Here is a 17808-nt window from a genome sequence, read left to right on the forward strand (position 1 = left end):
GAGTTTTGACCTTAGACTGGGTTCCGACGTAGGCTTAGTCCACTACATTAGTGTATTTTTATTTTATGATTTTCTCAGTTCATATCTTAGATCTTATTGCTGTTTTTCGTTTACATTTTATTGTTGGATGTAACTGGGGCCATGTGTACATAATTTCGTTCCACCACATGTACCACACGGGGTGCGAATGACAAATAAAGAACCTTGAATCCTTGAATCTTGTAGAAATATAGCAAATTAAAGAAATATTTCAGATCTTTGAAGTAAGGTCTGTAGAAAGATTGTGAACAAACAATATCTTACCTGTTTTGCATCTACGAACAACCTCGGGTTAGAGAAACAGAGCTTAATCTTGACAGATCGGATTAGTAGCACAGGGACTAAAAAGTATGTGGGTCTCTTGCTCCAATTTTGTTAGAAAAAAATAAGTTTTGCATTACAGTAGTCCCTAGTTTATTGCAAGAGTTACGTTCCGGACCCCCTCCCCCCACCCACCTCAATGAAATAAGTGGAAAAACCACGATGTAGGAATGCTATTTTTTATTTATTTTTATTAATTAACACTCAAGATAAAATGACATAGATTTCTGAGTTGAAACAACCAAAACAGTTCAGTCAACTAACACATTTAAATCAAGTAAAGCAAAATTTATTTAGCAAGATAACTTGATGTTTATTCACTCATCTTGAAATTTTAAGTTGAATGAGTAGTGCTCTGTTCCGGTCCGGTAGACCTACCCTGCAGCGACGAAGCCCACAATGTTCTAAACTCTTAAACCTATGTACTTTGTACTTTTAACAACATACATATACTGTATGTACTGAACAGTACTACTAAATTTTACTCACCAGCTCTGCAGAACACAGCAGCTCAGTTCCAGTCCGGCTCAGTTCCGGTTCGGCAAACCTATCCTACCGGACCTACCTTGCTGGTTCTGGTCCGGTTCTAATTGGCAGCCATTAAGCACCAGATACTTTTAGAAAGAGCTGGACCTTCGGATAGCCAGCACAAAAAAAACACACAATGATCCCGATCGAGTCCAAATCCAGAGGACAAAAGTCCGGGTGAGCTCCAGAGAAAACACCGGACCTCCAAGCAACGCCACCCTGCTTGAGATGCCTCATGGGCCGGCAAGCAGCATTGACCAATGAGGCTGGAAATCCAGTTCTGGTCCAATTACCGGTCTGTTCTGTATGGCTTTTTACATCCACTGAGCGCCAAAGTCACTATGAATAAGGACCAAACTTTTTTGGATCGGATCAAAACTTTCCCTCCATTTCAACACAACGCAATGTCTGGAAGCACTGCTGGGGCTTCTGGGTGGGACACTTTTGGCTTCTATACTCATTTTGAGTGGTGATACAATATAGGCCATCTGTGTCAAACTCAAGACCCGGGGGCCAAATGTGGCCCTCGCTGGCATCTTATCTGGCCTCCAAGGTGTTATTTCAAAAGTAAAATACCTCTATCACTTTTTTTTCTCCCAATAATCTTTGATTATGATGTCAAAAGTGCAACAGAAAACGTCAAATGAGACCAATCAAACTCTTGTTGAGGAACATGCAACCAAGAAAATGTAGATGAACAGATGCTCAGATATATTCATCAATTAACGCGGATTCCTCATTTTTCTGAACTGAATAAAACGTGCATTGAATTTAATGAAATGCAAACGTGAGACGTCATTTATATTTGACCCATCAAAATGAATGCGGTCATTTATTTACAGAATCAAAGTTTAACATCAAACATTTACATTAATTTGGCAAATTATGAAAATAACAACATAAGCAATCAATCAGGAAAAATCATACGGCCATGATTTTTCCGTTGCTTCACCACAGACATTTATGAAACTGTACAATTATGATCTTTTACCCACACGGATGTGGATGAGCATTTTACACAGACATTTCTAAAATATCTGGAAGAATATCTACTTGATAGAAAGTTTAAAGATGGGAAAGAAGTTTAGAGGGAGTAAAGATGGTATGGGAGGGGAAGTGTTCACCAGAATTGACACTCTCCATCAGAACCCAGCTCCCCCCGGTACGCTTGGTAGGAAACTTGACTCGTTACCTTTCTGAAGTTAATCAGCAGATATGGAGCTCCGTTAACGCTACCTGTCCAGCGTCTCCTTAGGATGCTGTGAATCGTCAGAAGTAGTGGCGAGTGAAAATGTTATAATCCCATGGAACTCGGAAGAGCTCTGTTGTCATGTCAGGATCATCCCGTCTCTCACAGAACTGGGCTTCTCTCACAGAACTGGTTGAACTGTGTATCCAGCAGAACTCCAACAGCACTCCATCAGAACTGAACAGAACTGTCCCAGAACTGTTCCAGCACCATCCCAGAACTGAGTAGTTTACAGATCTCTCACTGAACTGAGTAGACCAGGAAGTACTGACATTTTAAAGAGCTGTTTTCCGGTCCATCTGGGAGTATTCCCATTGGCCAGAACCGACCAGACGGGGTGTGTTTTGTGAGGTAAAAGGTTAGAATGCAGCAAGAATTGTTATGGAAAGATCAGAAATGTTCTCACAGACAGAGTGAGTTTTGTTTTGGCGCGTTTCAGAAACAGGTGCCAAAACTTCTATATTTACGTCTGAGAGGATTCTAAAAACATGACAGTTCGTTCTAAAAACTTGCCTAGTCCACTACAAAAAGATGCTGGATATCTAACTTACCATACCATACCAATTTATTTATAGAGCACTTAAAACAGCAACAAGGCCAACCAAAGTTCTGTACAAAGGAAAACAAACATGCACAGCGGACAGGAAAACATAAAATAAAAATACAGATACAAATAGCAGCAGAAGCTAACTAAAATGGCCAACAGTGTAGAGTACAGACTAGACCAAAACAAATCACACCGTGTTAAAGGCAAGAGAATAGAAGTGGGTCTTCAAGCGAGACTTAAAGACTGAGAGTGTGGGAGCCTGCCGGACACTCAGTGGCAACTCATTCCACAGTCGTGGACCTGCAACAGAGAAAGCCCTGTCACCTCTGAGCTTACGACGGGTTTTTGGGACTGAGAGAAGCATCTGGTCTGCTGACCTCAGAGAGCGCAGTGGGACATATGGCTGCAGAAGATCAGTGAGATAGGATGGGGCGGAACTGTTCAGTGATTTAAAAACATACATGAGAATTTTGAATTGGATCCGAAGGTGAATGGGTAGCCAGTGCAGGGAGGCCAAAACTGGCATGATGTGCTCTCTATAGCCTGTACCAGTTAAAAATCGGGCTGCAGCATTTTGACCAGTTGTAGACGAGCAATGGAGGACTGACTGATTCCAAACAGAAGTGAATTGCAGTAATCAAGCCTAGATGTTATGAATGCGTGGATCACTGTCTCAAGGTTCTTTTTGGAGAGTATAGGCTTCAGCTTAGACAGCCATCTCAGCTGAAAAAAACAGGATTTGACCATCATGTTTATGTGACTGTTGAGTTTTAAGGACGGGTCCATTATCACCCCCAGATTAGTGGCCTTTTGTTTCTCTAGCGGGGCTAGAGAGAAAAGGTCAATGTCATGGTTCATGAGTGAGCCACTGGGATGGAACAGCATGACTTCAGACTTCTTCTCATTGAAGCTTAAGAAGTTTAAAGCCATCCAGTCCCGGATGTCAGTCAGGCAGTCAAGAAGAGGCTGAATAGAGCGTGTGCCTCTGTGCCTCAGGGGGAAGTAAATTTGGCAATCATCGGCGTAGAAATGAAAGGGTATGTTGTGTTTGCGGAAAATAGCACCTAATGGCAACAGGTATAAAGAAAAGAGAAGGGGACCGAGGATGGACCCCTGCGGAACCCCCCCACTGGAGCGCTGTCGATGCTGAACTAAAATTTTTGATATTGACACAGAAGGTTCTGTCAAAGAGTTAGGACCCAAACCATTTAAGGGCTGACCCTGTGATGCCCACCCACTGCTCCAGTCTAGAAATGAGGATCTTGTGGTCGATGGTGTCAAAAGCAGATGTAAGGTCCAATAGGACAAGCAGCACAGAATCACCTGCGCCTGTGGATATGAAATGCCATTAAAAACCTTCAGTAGGGCAGTTTCAGTGCTATGGAGAGATTTGAAGCCAGATTGGAATAACTCTAGGATAGCGTGATCCCCCAAAAACTGTTTCAACTGAGACTCCACAATTTTTTCCAGTAGTTTAGAGGTGAATGGGAGTCTGGAGACAGGCCGGAAGTTGGACATGACTGAGGGGTCAAGGTTAGGTTTTTTCAGGAGGGGCTGGACAGCAGCATGCTTAAAAGTTTTTGGCACCACACCTGAGGATAAACTGCTATTCAGAATAGCGAGAATAAAAGGACCCAGGGTAGGAAAAACTTCCTTTAGTAGTCGAGGGGGGACCACATCAAAGGGGGAAACAGATGGCTTCATGCTGCACATTACCTGCTCCAGAGAAGACAGAGAGATGGGCTCAAAGTGGTCAAACACAGCCACACACTGAGATGGGATGGACAGATCATGAGCTGGTGGAGAAATGAGTGACCGGGTGTTTGCCACTTTTTCTAAAAAGAAATGGAGGAAGTTTTCACACAGCTCAGTTGAGGCTTCCAGAGGTGAAGGCTCACTGAGGTGTAGAACTGAGATCAGGGTGGAGAAAAGAACTCGGGGGTTGTGGGAGTTGGAGATTGGCAGCTTTAACGGTTTTCTGATAGTGATGCCAACTCTCCCTTAACATTTGAAAAGAAACCTGCAGCCTGTCCTTCCTCCACCTTCGTTTAGCTCTGCGACACTGCCGCCTAACGGCTCGAGTGACGTCATTCAGCCAAGGCTCTGATTTAAGTTGAGTTTTTCTGGTTTTAAGGGGAGCAACACGGTCCAGAACATCTAAACAGGGAGAGTTGAACTGAGAGGTTAGCTCCTCAGTGGTAAGAGACATCGAGAGCTGTTCGATCCTCTCAGAGTTAAAACCTTCATTAAAACGAGCAGGAGTGAAATGGTTAATTGAACGAGTAGTACGTGCAGGAACACACGTCTTAGCAGTATGACAAGGGAGGGGTGAAGTCAAACAATACAGGCATGTGATCTGAAAAAACATTGTCACTGATTTTCAAATTAGAAACAGAGACATTGCGTGTTAAAACGAGGTCCAGCGTGTGACCGTGTTCTTGGGTGGGACCGTTTACCTGCTGAATAAAATTAAAAGAGTCCAATAAATCTAGAAAGTCCTTCACTAAGGGCTTCTCCTGACAACACACATGCAAATTAAAGTCACCAATAAACAAAAAGTGAGTGTATATCTGTGTGATATCAGCCAAAAAGTCAGAGAATTCATTTATGAAGTCCTTGGATCGAGGGGGGCGGTAGACGAGAGCGCACAGAACCGGAGGAGAGTGTCCGAGTTCAAAGACACTTAGCTCAAAGCTGGCGTGGGACACTGGGATGGACAACTGTTTACAAGCCAAGTTTGCTTTAAAAACTGTTAATAATCCCCCCCCCCCCCCCCCCGCACGCCGACCTGATGGCCGCGGGGCATTAAAACACAGACAGTCCGGGGGTAGTAGTTCCACCAAGGCGCTGGACTCACCATCAGAAATCCAAGATTCTGTGACGAACAGAAAATCCAACTCCTGATCTTTAAAAAAGTCATTGAGGATAAACGTCTTGTTGGAAACAGACCTTGCATTGATTAAACACATCCTGATAGGGTCCAACGCAGACACAGCCGTGGAAGGAGAAGCGCGCGCCAGCGGGGGCAGGTTATGAAGAACAGCTCCTCCAGGTCTGCTGGTGCGGCGCACAGGTAAACAACTCCAGGTGTTTACATGGACTGAGCGCGCGGGCAGCTGGCCAGCAGCCGGGCCCCGGGAGCACCACGGGTCAGAGAGGAGATGATCAGATCCAGAGTGAGTCCTGATAGAATAATCCACAATTTGCCTCAGTTTCACCAAAATTCCTGCACGCTTCCCACAACGTCTGCGACGTTTCCTCCATGGAGAAAGGCCAGGGTCACGCAGAAGGAATGCAGGAATCTCAGACAGGATCGGTGGAGGAGAGTGCTGACCGCTGTACCAAAACTCCGCAGGAATTTCAGCAAATGTACGGAGCTTCAAAAGTGCCCGACGATCATACTGAAAATAGGACTCGGCACACTGTACCAACCATTGTAAAAATAACAAAAATACAATACAAGCAGAGAGCGAGAGACGGGCAGCCCTACACACCGGCACCATCTTGGAACTTGACTTAATGTAGATTCTGAAACTGGCCCTTAGTTTGAAAAAGGTTTTAATTTTGACCCGCTTTTGTTAGTGGGTTTGACACCCCTGGTATAGGCATATTTGGAGAAAACTACAAAATGGCGGCGCCTGTCCCAAGATTTTTTGTTAACTTTTTACTGTACAGCATCCAGTACTGTCCAAACACGTGAGTAATATTAATGTTGACAATCATGTCGTGTGCAATTTTTTCCGTGTTCAATCATACTTTGAAAAAACCGTGGAAGTCCGCAAAAGTCAAAACGCGAAGTAGCGAGGAATGTTTAAAATAACAATAAATCCATTAGAGTATGTATCAATATAGTATATTTAAACAATTTCATGGCTAAAATACATTTTGAGAGTTTTGAAATGGAAATGTGAATTACCACATCTATGATTTTCAAATCCAAGAAAACAGCATTAACTTTATTTTCCTTATCAAATAATAAGGAAAACTGTGTTTTAATGTGCTGTAATCTTTGAGATGGAGAACAACTGTTTATTTGATATTGTTTTGTCCTTGGGATTTATATTAAACTGATTAAAGCAGCAGTAAACATTTTGGAAAGACAGAGCATGACCACACTCTACTCATAAATGCCAAACAGGCCTTTATTATAACAGTTTATAAACATAAGGAATTCTAATAATTTACAAATGGTTTGACTTAATGCTGCTCAAATACAGACTGATTTATACATTCACAGTCATAAATGTACAACATCCTTTCACCTTTTCTTTTTTTGTTTTACAACAAAAACAAGAAGTCTGATTTCTGTGTTAAGTGACTATAGGACAGTTCCAAAGTGTAAACACCAGCGATGAACATGAGACATTATCAGAAACACTGAAACAAAGAACAAAGATGAAGGATCTACATCAAAAGACAACAGAAATGACTAGAGTTGCTTTAAATATCTACACAGCTACATAAAACACAACATGGCTATGGCTTCTTGGCTTCTTGATTTGCTTCACAAATACACTGTAGCCTCCATAAATCTTCTGCTTTAACAGATATACCTGCATAGAAAAATGAGCATTGGGAAAGTAACATCAATATATGGTATAAAATCTCCCCTGCATGACAAAAATGGCAGATGATTGAATGATTCATCACACACACACCCGTCAAACCTTCTGAATTGTTGTGAGCTGATAAAATGATCCAGAAAATCACTTTAATTCTTCTTTTTCCATTTGTTAAAGTTGACTGGGTGTCTTAGATTGAATTGGCTTCAAATGTTTTAGACGTACATCCAGTGATTACTTTCTGGAGTCTCATCTGTCCACTGATTCATGGGACATTTTCATAAAGCAAACATATGTCAAATAACACAAACACACTAAGACACAGGTAAATAAATTATCATACACGTTAAATGAAGATGGAAGCTATAACAGAGCAGGACCCCCCCCCCCAAAAAAATAAATAAATAAATAAATAAATAATAAATAAAATAAAGTTAACTGGACACTAAATAATAGTGACAGAAACACTGTAGGTCTGGTAAAAAAAAAAAAAAAAAGTTTTTCTCAGAAAGATTTTGAATTCATTGAACAAAAAATCTGAGCTGTTCCAGGATCAGTTGTGTAAGTGATAATTGAATTCTCCAAAATGTTCAGGAAATGGAGTTGCTGTGTTTTATTATTCATCTTCTTTAAGCTCAAGAAACACTGTAGCATGCTTTGTGAAATAACAGATTATTCTATCCCATAATTCTTTGCAGCAGCACATTTTGAAACCGTCTGATCATAATTCATATAAGTAATGAGGTCAGCAGTGTGAGCTACAGTCTATGGAACAAGACGAAGCTTCAATCATTTTTCTTAGCTTTTTTCTTTAATTCCCCAAAATAATGTTAATAAAAAAAAAAATACTATTGTGAAAAAGGCCTCAAGTGAGACAAAAATACAACAAGAGTTTAGCTGAACTACTAGATTTAACGTGTTTTGTGTTTAATATTTTGAAAACAACCATAGTTTTCATACAACAAAACAAATTCATGTTAGTTTAGTTGCTATGTCATTTTAGAGCGGCTGAGATTTTTGCAAGTTTGTCTGTACGCTTTACTTAATGTCATGGTTTCAAACAATGTCAATAAAAAGTGTAAAAGTTGTTGTTTTCACGAACTAAAGCACATGGCTCTGATAACTGCATACAGTTTTATAAACTGATATTAACTATCACTTTTAATCAAAATAATATATGAAATTACTGTTTATAAAAGAGGATATATGCTAAATCTGTTACTACAAATTATTTGCATTCATGAGACATTCTTAAAACTGATCTTCTTGTCAGGTGAAACTAATGCTCATTATAACAACAGTCCACGCTCAATAATCCAGGTATACAATCCAACATTTTTCAGTTTTCAGTTTTTAATGCTCGTTATCGCTTTAATACAAATTACCTGATATTTTCAGGTTCTGAAATCATTTAAATCTCAACTTGTGTACAAAAACACACGACAGATTAAATAAAAACAAAGCTAAAATGAAAAAGTTTGTGTGTGAAAAATTAAATAGACTCCATGATTGAACAGCTTGTAGAACTTCTATTTGCAGCAATAAGTCAGTATCCTGTTTGATGTCATGTCTCACATGGTTGTGGAGAAATTTTGGCCTACTCCGTTTTACAATGTTGCTTCGGCCATTAAGGTTTGCGGGCATTCTTTCCTACACAGTTGGCTCTGCACCTCTCTACATGTCTATGAGGTCATCTCCACTCTCGTCGCTCTCCACAGTCAGCTGACGTGTCCACCACTTCTTCACCTCTGACCCCGAAGAAGCCTCGTCATTGACAGGGTTCATCTTACACACAATAGATTTCACACTTGTGCGACCTGACAGAACACAAACAAACAAACACAAATATATCATCCGAATCATGAGATATCTGCCTAAACCTGTTGTGTTTATTTTCCCATTTCAACACCAGCAGGAGATCACCACTTGCCAGGAAGTAAGAGTGTTTTCTACTGACTTTAAATAAACAAATCTCAACCTGTGTTATGCATAATGTCTGCCTTGTTATCCACATAAAAGTTATGCTTTGTTACAGTTTTGGTTGCTTTGTCTAAAAAACCCTTCCACTCATGAAAGGCAGACTACAGAAGCTCACACACCTGCAGGCAGCCGCCACTGTCCCAGCTTTCTCTGCGGTCTCCCCAGGTCTGTGGAGTCCTGCCTGTAGCTTCCTCTGTCTGACAACGTGGGGCTCAGAAGCTGCTGGAGACCACTCATCTAAACAAAGAGGATATATTCTTTGTTGCACCAGTGCAAGAGCATACCTGCAGATTATATGATGTGCTTGCGTAACGTCAAGCTGTGAGCATGTGTGAGTGCACTGGCTGTGGTGGTTTAGATGTGGGGCTTTACCTCAGGCTGAGACGGGTTGTCTGCATTGTTAGTATTGTGGTCTTCACTTGGCACTGTGGTTTCTATGCTGGGAGGGTTGAGGAAGCGGCTCAACTCCTGCTGCTGGCTCTCTCTAAGGCTGTGAATGATGCTGCACGACTGCTGTTGCTTCTGTACGTGCACACACACAGAGAACCGGAGACATATGAGATAAGATGCACAGATTTAAATACTATAAGAACAGCTAAGCACGGCTGTGAGTTTTCTGCTGAGACGAACCGCCCGGATGCGTTTGAGGCATTTCTTGAGCCACATGCGAATGGTCTGCTTGGCAACCTCCTCTTCAATGGTGTACTCCAGCTGTTCTCTGGCCAACAGCTCCTCCAGCTGGAGAGACTTCCTAATATCCACCGAGCGATATGACAGCATGCTGCAACACACACAAACACAAACGGGGGGGATGAAGTTTCTCTAAATAAGTGTGAATCTGCATTTAAAATGACACTCTAAGCTCAGTGGGAGACTTGGATGACTAGCGGCGAGAAATCGTTTACCAAAACTGGCTACATGTGAAGAGCAACTTTTGTTCAAGTCTACCAGTGGATCCTGACAGCGGAGCAGAGTAAAAAAAAAATAAAAATCTATCACCAACAAGATTCGAAAGGCAGCTGCGCACTCAAAGGCGCAGTGCACTGGAGGAAGATAGTGATCAATGACTTTCTGGTAGGCTTCTGTATTTTATTTTATTTTGTAACCAGCTGTGTTACTGGCACTGTTCAGAAAAAAAAAAAAAAAAGTACTTATTTGTGTATGTTACGTATTTAATTAAAAGTTTAAAAAGTCTTTCTGAGTAAATATCTCATGTTACAACGTGGTCACATGCGGCTTATAGACAAGTGCGATCTATATATGTGGGAGTGGTGGCGCAAGAGGTTAGAAGATGGGCCTGTGATCGGAAAGTCGCAGGTTCAACGCCCGGTACCATCAACATCAAAATGTGGGTGGAAAAGGTGGAACACCCACACCTCCCTCGACCCCCATTCACTCCACTCTGGGCCCCTGAGCAAGGCCCTTAACCCCCACCATCTGCTCCCTAAACAGGTCTCTCTTGAAAATGAGTTCTCGTGGCTCAATGAGACTACCTGCATAAATAAAGGGTAAATGAAAAAAAAGAAAAAAAAAAAAAAATAAAATATATATATATATATATATATATGTGTGTGTGTGTGTGTGTGTGTACAAATTTCTTTCGTTTTAAATTTAGTGGGAGCAGTTTATATTCAAGTGTGCTCAATAATCTGGAAATTACGGTACTTGCGATCTGTCCAGGGTGCCCCCCTGCTCACTCAGTGACTGCTGGATATGGGCACCAGTGATCCCTGTGACCCGAAAAGGAAGGAGCAGATAAAGATAATGGATGGATGTTTTGGCTGTATTTAGTTATTTGAAGCCTAACAAAACATGAATGTGTGTGCGTGTGTGTGAGCGCACATGTGAGGAGAGAGGGTTTGGGGTGGCAGTATTTGTGGTCTTACATGACAGACTCGGGTTCCAATAATACAAGATGGCAACATCCATAAAATGGATTTTATGGACTCAATGTTGGCCAACAAATGTAGGTGGAGACACATCGTCTGTCTTGTTTTATGTTTTTTAGATGAACTGATCATGTACGTATACCCTTTATTTCATTGCATCATTTAAAAGAAACAATGGCTATTATCAAAATTGAATTTATATAAGGTGCATTTGTTGTTGAACAGATATAACAGCTGGGTAAATCTAAAATGGTTTTAAAACCTAAATGTTTCAAATAATATATTCAATTATTTTAATATTTAATAGAAAATTTGTTTTTCTAGGTCAAAATAACAAAATTAATTAAAGTGCTGTTTAGAAAACAAAACAAGCTTTACTCTACTATGAATGTATCAGGGCAAAATATGTTTTTTATCAAAAAACATAAATAACATTACTTTGAGATAATGTTACCAAAAAAAAAAAAATAAGCATGTCCTCTCTTAGATTCTGTACACAGAAGACACAAAGTAATAATTAAAAATCCTAACTTACTCTTTTAATAATATAGATCAGGGGTGTCAAACCAAACCCACTTACAAAAAGGGGCCAAAATTAAAACCTTTTTCAAACTAAGGGTCTGTTTCAGAATCTACATTAAGACAAGATACCCAACATCTTTTCTTGGTTGCAGATTCCTCAACAATAGTTTGACTGGTCTCATTTGATGTTCTCTGTTGCACTTTTGACATCATAATCAAAGATTACTGAAACAAATTAAAGTGATAAAAGTATTTCACATTTAAAATAACATCTTGGGGGCCAGATAAGATGTCAACGAGGGCCACATTTGGCCCCGGAGCCTTTAGTTTGACGCATATGATATACAAAGTAGATTGACCAAGAGTTGTGCCAATTTTTCAAGTTTTTTTAATACATAATGTTTTCTTGAAGCAGAGACCACAGCCTCACACAAGCTGTTTGAAGATTTAGAAGTACCCATGTCTTAAATCAATTAAAATCAAGTAAGACGGAAGGTTAAAATCTACAAATCTAACAAATATATTGTTATGGTGTTTGCTTGCAAGCTAAGTTAAAGAGCAGAGTGATGTATGTACTGGAGCTTTAACCATCAATCAAATCCAGTATTTTTTTTTAAAGTTTCTTTTCATATTGACATTTTATTGCAAATAAATCTTATGAAATTTACCATAAACTTGCATAGGATATAAGTGGGTTTTTGTTACATCTCAAACCAGTAACAGTCTGTCAACCATTTATTTGATGATGACAACACATCAGGTACCACTCATCTGAACGACTGATTCTAAGATTTTTCCAGTAGTGGTTCATCCACCTTCTCCACCAAGAGTCACTCTCATTCTATCGGTCCATAAAACATCTGACAGATATTTGTGTTGATTGCTCTCACATTAATCATGTTTAAGTTTCTACATGTGTATGTTATTCAGAGGAACATATGGGTCCTATTAATCTTATTGTGAGCTGTTGTGTCTAATCTCACTACTCAAATTCATGTATCCAAAAGGTTTTAAATCTAAAGAGTAACTTAGATGATTGTATTTAAATATTCTGAGTTTTTAAATAAAAATGTGGAGTTTTTCATTCTCACCTGAGCACATCATGGAAGGTCACATCTCCTCCATTGTGAAGTCGCTCCATTTCATAACACATGTGTTTAAACAACAGCTTGTCCTTGTCCAGGTCCACTTCCAGCCTGCCTCTGAGTAGACGGAGCAGAAACTTCACTCTGGATGTCGGGATCACACCCTGCAGAAGCAGCCACAGGGACTCGTTTAGAGCAAATAACAGAATACAAATGGGCTTTGACTCCAAGGCTGTAACTAAGAAGTGAAATTACAAATTATTAAGAACCTTGTGAACTGCAGAAGGATGCAAAGTCCAAATGTACACACTAATGCTTATACACTTGCTCTGGGTATTGCTCCATGTAATGTTGAGTTAAAAGAAAGTCCACTTTTAATTAAACACCTACACATCCAATTACCTTCACCCCCATTACTGAAAACTGCACTCTGTCCCCTTTAGTAGTTTTATCTCCTCTATAATGACCTATACTGTCCTATACAGTCTTCACATTGTGCCTGCTGCTTCTAATTTCTCACCTCCCGTTTGTCATCCACCATGTTCCAGATGATTTGGAAGTGCCTCAGGTCATTATAACTCAGCAGCTGGTCCTCCTCAGTGGAATAGAACAGAGAGAAGTTCTCCACAATGATGGCTGTAGTAACAGAAAATAGCAACAGACAGACATTTCATATAAACAATATAAACAATACCAGAGTGGTTTACATACCATTACTCATAGACATCAACTTAATACAAAATGCAAATTAATCTGCTGTATTTTAGATTTATTTAGGACCTAATGAACACAACAGTCCAGCTAAAAACGTATCGACCCTCTTGCCCTACTTGACAAACTGCTTACAACCCTTCAATGTGAGGTAAACTGCAGTCCTCTCTTTGTGAAACATTAAAATGAAAATAAACAGGTTGTTTGCTGACAATACAAACTTTTCATGCCACAACAATAACAGTTTATGTATATAGCTTTTATAGCTAAAGATAACCCACACTCAATGTTTTCATGTTAAATGCATTAAGCAGCAATGGTCAGAAAATCTACTTTACATGTCCAATATTTACAGTCTTGTCACAATATAGTTTAGTGGCATTCCCTAAGTCAAGCATAAGGTTTTATCTATTTTTTTTTTTTTTTCAAAAAGGCCAGAGATAATTGGAGTGTGAAAAAAAAAGAAAGAATCAATGGTAAGAAAGGTAAAGACATTGAGCTCGAACACTTTTGGATTGTTGTAACTATAGCATAAAACAGGCTGACTCCTGGAATCTGGTTTATTGCCCTTGAATACATGTGGAATGAAACAGATAGGCAGAACAAGCAAAACCACTGACCTACAAGTAGGTTCAACATAATGTAGGCTATGATGACATAAAAAGAACAGAAGTAAATAAGTGCTCCTGCATAGTTGCCACAGTCAGTCTCCCAGTAGCGATGCTTGTCTGGGGTACAGAATGGAGCCTGGACCTGGGGACAAACATTCACACAGAACAAATAAACTCAATTTACCTCAACCAATGAGTCCATAAAACAAAACATATGTTAACAAATGAATGTATAGTAGCTGCTAATAACAGAGCAGTACCTAAAGTTGCTATTATTGCAAACATTTTGACACTATCTAGTGGTAATAGTTGTTTTTTTCTATAGCAGCTTGAGTGAAACTGCTGAGAACAGTAAGGTATACAGTACAAACACAAGCAACAGAAAATGACTGCATTGCTTGTTATTTTTTAGCAACACTCTAAACAGAAAATTATTTCCACAAATTAGGAATTAAGTTTCCTTTATTCTGCTCCTTTATCAGCCGTGTGATGTGCACTGAACTTGAAGCCTCTCTTACCATGCAGTCATGCATGATTTTGTTCCAGTCTTCCCCGGTGACGATCCTGAAGAGAACAGTGATCGCTTTGCCCGCTGTGGAGAAGTTGGCATGCCTGTGATTTGGAGACACAGACAAAAATCAGCCAATGTTCTGAACACACATCCTAACTGTATTTGCAGTTCACAGCCTGTGTTAGTTAGCAGAAAAATGCAGCTATATAAGAAGTTTGGGAAATGCCAAGTTTACCGGTTTATGTTCTCTCCGTATTTGACAGTTCCAAAGAGAACGACACCAGCAAAAGCGTAGCAGAGGAGGAGAAGAAACATCCCCACAATAATAAAGAAGCTCTTATACATGCTTACTACTACAGTAAGCAGCAGCATCTTCAGTGTCACCTTTACAGATCACAGACATAAACATATTAGAAATCATATTCCTGTTTCCAGTAAAGAGCAGACTTAGATGAACCTAAGCACACTCACATGTTTGCCACATATCGTGAAGAACCTGAAGACGATCACACATGTGCCCATCATGTATGTATAAGCATTCTACAGGAAAAAATTACACACCTACATGTAGTTACTTTGTTCCCTCATCTTTCAGAATCCACCAATAAAACGTATGTATTTTTCTAACCAGTAAGGAAAAGTGCAAAACTATCCAGATGACGCCCAGTGATGTGACCAACAGGTCATAACGATTCCGCCGGCTCTGCCAGTAACCTGCTGGTGACATGGCTATCAGCTTCATCGTCACCTAGAAAACCACAATGAATTAAATCAGAAAAAGTGATGAAAATCTGTGGTGGGACAGGTGCACAGGTAGAACACACACTCACCTCCAGTACAAATATAAAGGTGAACACTACAGACATGGTGGCGAGTGGATATGTCACCTGAGCATCATCTTTGTCCCACTAACAGGAGCACATCCAGGTGTGTTTATGTCATTTCACATAAAATACAAACAAAAGCATTAGACGATAACAGGATCAAACAAAGAACAATACAACCAAATTGTTCAGGTGTTACCTTGACTGAAAGCAAGACAGACTGAGCCAACACCAGCACAGCAATGCCTCGTTTGAAGAAGGGGTGCTGAGTAATGTCATACATCTTGGCTCGAAATCCTCCATTCTCTGTCAGGCATATAAAAAAATAAAATAAAAAATCCATAGTAATATATGTCCTTTACATGTTGAGACCAAATGCACATGAAGTAGTTTTGTTAAAAATTGACATTTTGATTGATAAAACCTAAATATCTCAAAATGAGCGACCAGTGTTGTAGAATATAAATACCACAAGATGGCACTCATGGACTGCCTGAGTCATGATCTATTAGCAACTTTCTGCAGGATTTAAGTGCATTCCTTTAAATAGATGCAAATATGTGGCTATTAATTTATTGTAAATGGTAAATAGTAAATGGACTGCACTTATATAGCGCCTTTCTATCTTATTTAAAACACTCAAAGCGCTTTACACTACAATCTGTGTCCTCATTTACCCATTCATACAGCACTCTACTAGATCTCTACAAAAGCTAATTGAACAAATCATTCTAAAGAGACTAATCAGTGCTTTATCACATTCATACACCGATGGGACACACATCAGAGGCTATGAGGGGTTCAGTGTCTTGCCCAGGGACACTTTGACATTTTGACTGCTGGTGGATTCGACCCCCAACTCTTGCTTTGGAGGATGACTGCTCTAACCACTCAGCCACAGCCGCCCCATTGTACAAAAAATAATTAATTAAAAGACAAAGATAATACTAACAATAAAACTGAAATTTGGTAAATTAAACAGTACGACTTCAAAAAATATATGTAGCTGTAATTGTAATAATGTTACATAAACAAAAATATTGTTTTTCTTCTTAGATCTTCTCTTATGATTTCATGATGGTGAAGGTGAAAGGCTAATAATGTTTGTGCCTGTTTCTATGCGTGTCTTCATTTATTGTATTAGTAACATACCAAAATATTTTGATAAAACTCTAAAGTATTGTATGTACATCTACAACTTGTCAACTTTTGAAGTCAATCCCATTCAAAATGGTCTCCACAGCTAAGTAACTTTAACAAACAGAAAAGTGGTTAAAACCTTGACAATGTGACAGATATTAAGCTAAAAGTGGTGTATAGCTCCTGAGAGTAATTCTTAACACAAACTATAAAATGCATTGCACAAGATTTTATGAACCATCTCAAAATATCTTAAGAACTTGAAAACGTAATTATTGAATGCAAATCAATGATTAACTTTTGGATTCCGTCAATTCAAGATGGCTACCACAGCCGCCACAGCTAATCAACCTAATCCAAAACAAAAAAGAAGGTCACACTAACAGATGCTGAGCTGAAGTTTTATGGGTCAGATGCTAAGAGTCAGAACACATTACAGTGCCGTGAATAAGGTTAGACTAAAACATAACTCTGTTCCTTCTCAGCAGGGACTCTGTTTAAAACGCTGGAATGAAAGGCAGCAAGAAATTTGCATTCCTTCAAGAAATGCCAGACCTTCCATGCTTTAGACAGGAATGTTGGAATGTAGATGGACTAGAGACCTGTCCAAGGTGTACCTCACCTCTCACACAACAACTGCTGGATATGGGCACCAGTGACCCCTGTGACCCGGAAAGGAAGAAGCGGGTAAAGCTAATGGATGAATGGATGGAATGTAAATGGAAGTGTGAATTGTGAGCTTCACTTTCAGCTTTTCCTTTAATATTACAGACAGGAGCAACTCCAGAAGCAACAGCAGATGAAGCCATGATTTGTTGAATTTGTTGAAAAGAAGCATGGACTTTGTTGGTTTGTTGAAAATAACTTTTTCACCTTTGGCGCCTGTTTTTTTTAGTATATTAGTAGTATTTTTAATATGTTTTTCTGAACATGTTAGAAGTATTTTTTTATATGTTTTTCATAGCATGTTAGTAGTATTTATTTTTTGTATGTTTTTAGTATTGTGCTGCATGATTTGATATTTCTTGTTGTTATTTTCTTGTTTCTTTTTTATGGCGAGTCGAGACGGTTCTTCTCGTCCTAAGCATTTCATTACATTGTTGACCTTGTGTTGATTTTGCATATGACAAGTAAATCTAACCTGGATCAAGACTTGCTCCATTGCCATTACTCGTGACGAGACTCATCCCAAACCCAGAGGGAGCATGCTACTGTTTTCATTCTTTTTTTTATGTTCACCTCAAAAAAAAAAAAAAAAAAAAAAAAAAAAAAAAAAAAAAAAAAAAAAA

The 17808-nt window shown here is 39.4% G+C and overlaps 1 protein-coding gene across 1 annotated transcript in view; it reads right to left on the reverse strand.

Moving 5' to 3' along the window:
• Positions 1-8915: 8915 nt before the first annotated feature.
• nalcn (sodium leak channel, non-selective) overlaps positions 8916-17808 on the reverse strand; it is a 159846-nt gene continuing 150953 nt past the window's right edge. Inside the window, exons 40-52 of the mRNA XM_037686686.1 lie at positions 15579-15685; positions 15386-15463; positions 15184-15303; positions 15027-15095; positions 14791-14939; positions 14563-14656; positions 14054-14186; positions 13243-13358; positions 12729-12886; positions 9857-10007; positions 9599-9748; positions 9346-9463; positions 8916-9063 (exon numbers count right to left, since the gene is read on the reverse strand). Of these exons, the coding sequence (XP_037542614.1) occupies positions 8921-9063; positions 9346-9463; positions 9599-9748; positions 9857-10007; positions 12729-12886; positions 13243-13358; positions 14054-14186; positions 14563-14656; positions 14791-14939; positions 15027-15095; positions 15184-15303; positions 15386-15463; positions 15579-15685 (1586 nt within the window). The 3' untranslated portion in view covers positions 8916-8920. The remainder of the gene's footprint in view (positions 9064-9345; positions 9464-9598; positions 9749-9856; positions 10008-12728; positions 12887-13242; positions 13359-14053; positions 14187-14562; positions 14657-14790; positions 14940-15026; positions 15096-15183; positions 15304-15385; positions 15464-15578; positions 15686-17808) is intronic.

Source organism: Nematolebias whitei, chromosome 13, assembly GCF_014905685.2.
Source record: "Nematolebias whitei isolate Nwh7 chromosome 13, NemWhi1, whole genome shotgun sequence".
NCBI lineage: Eukaryota > Metazoa > Chordata > Actinopteri > Cyprinodontiformes > Rivulidae > Nematolebias > Nematolebias whitei.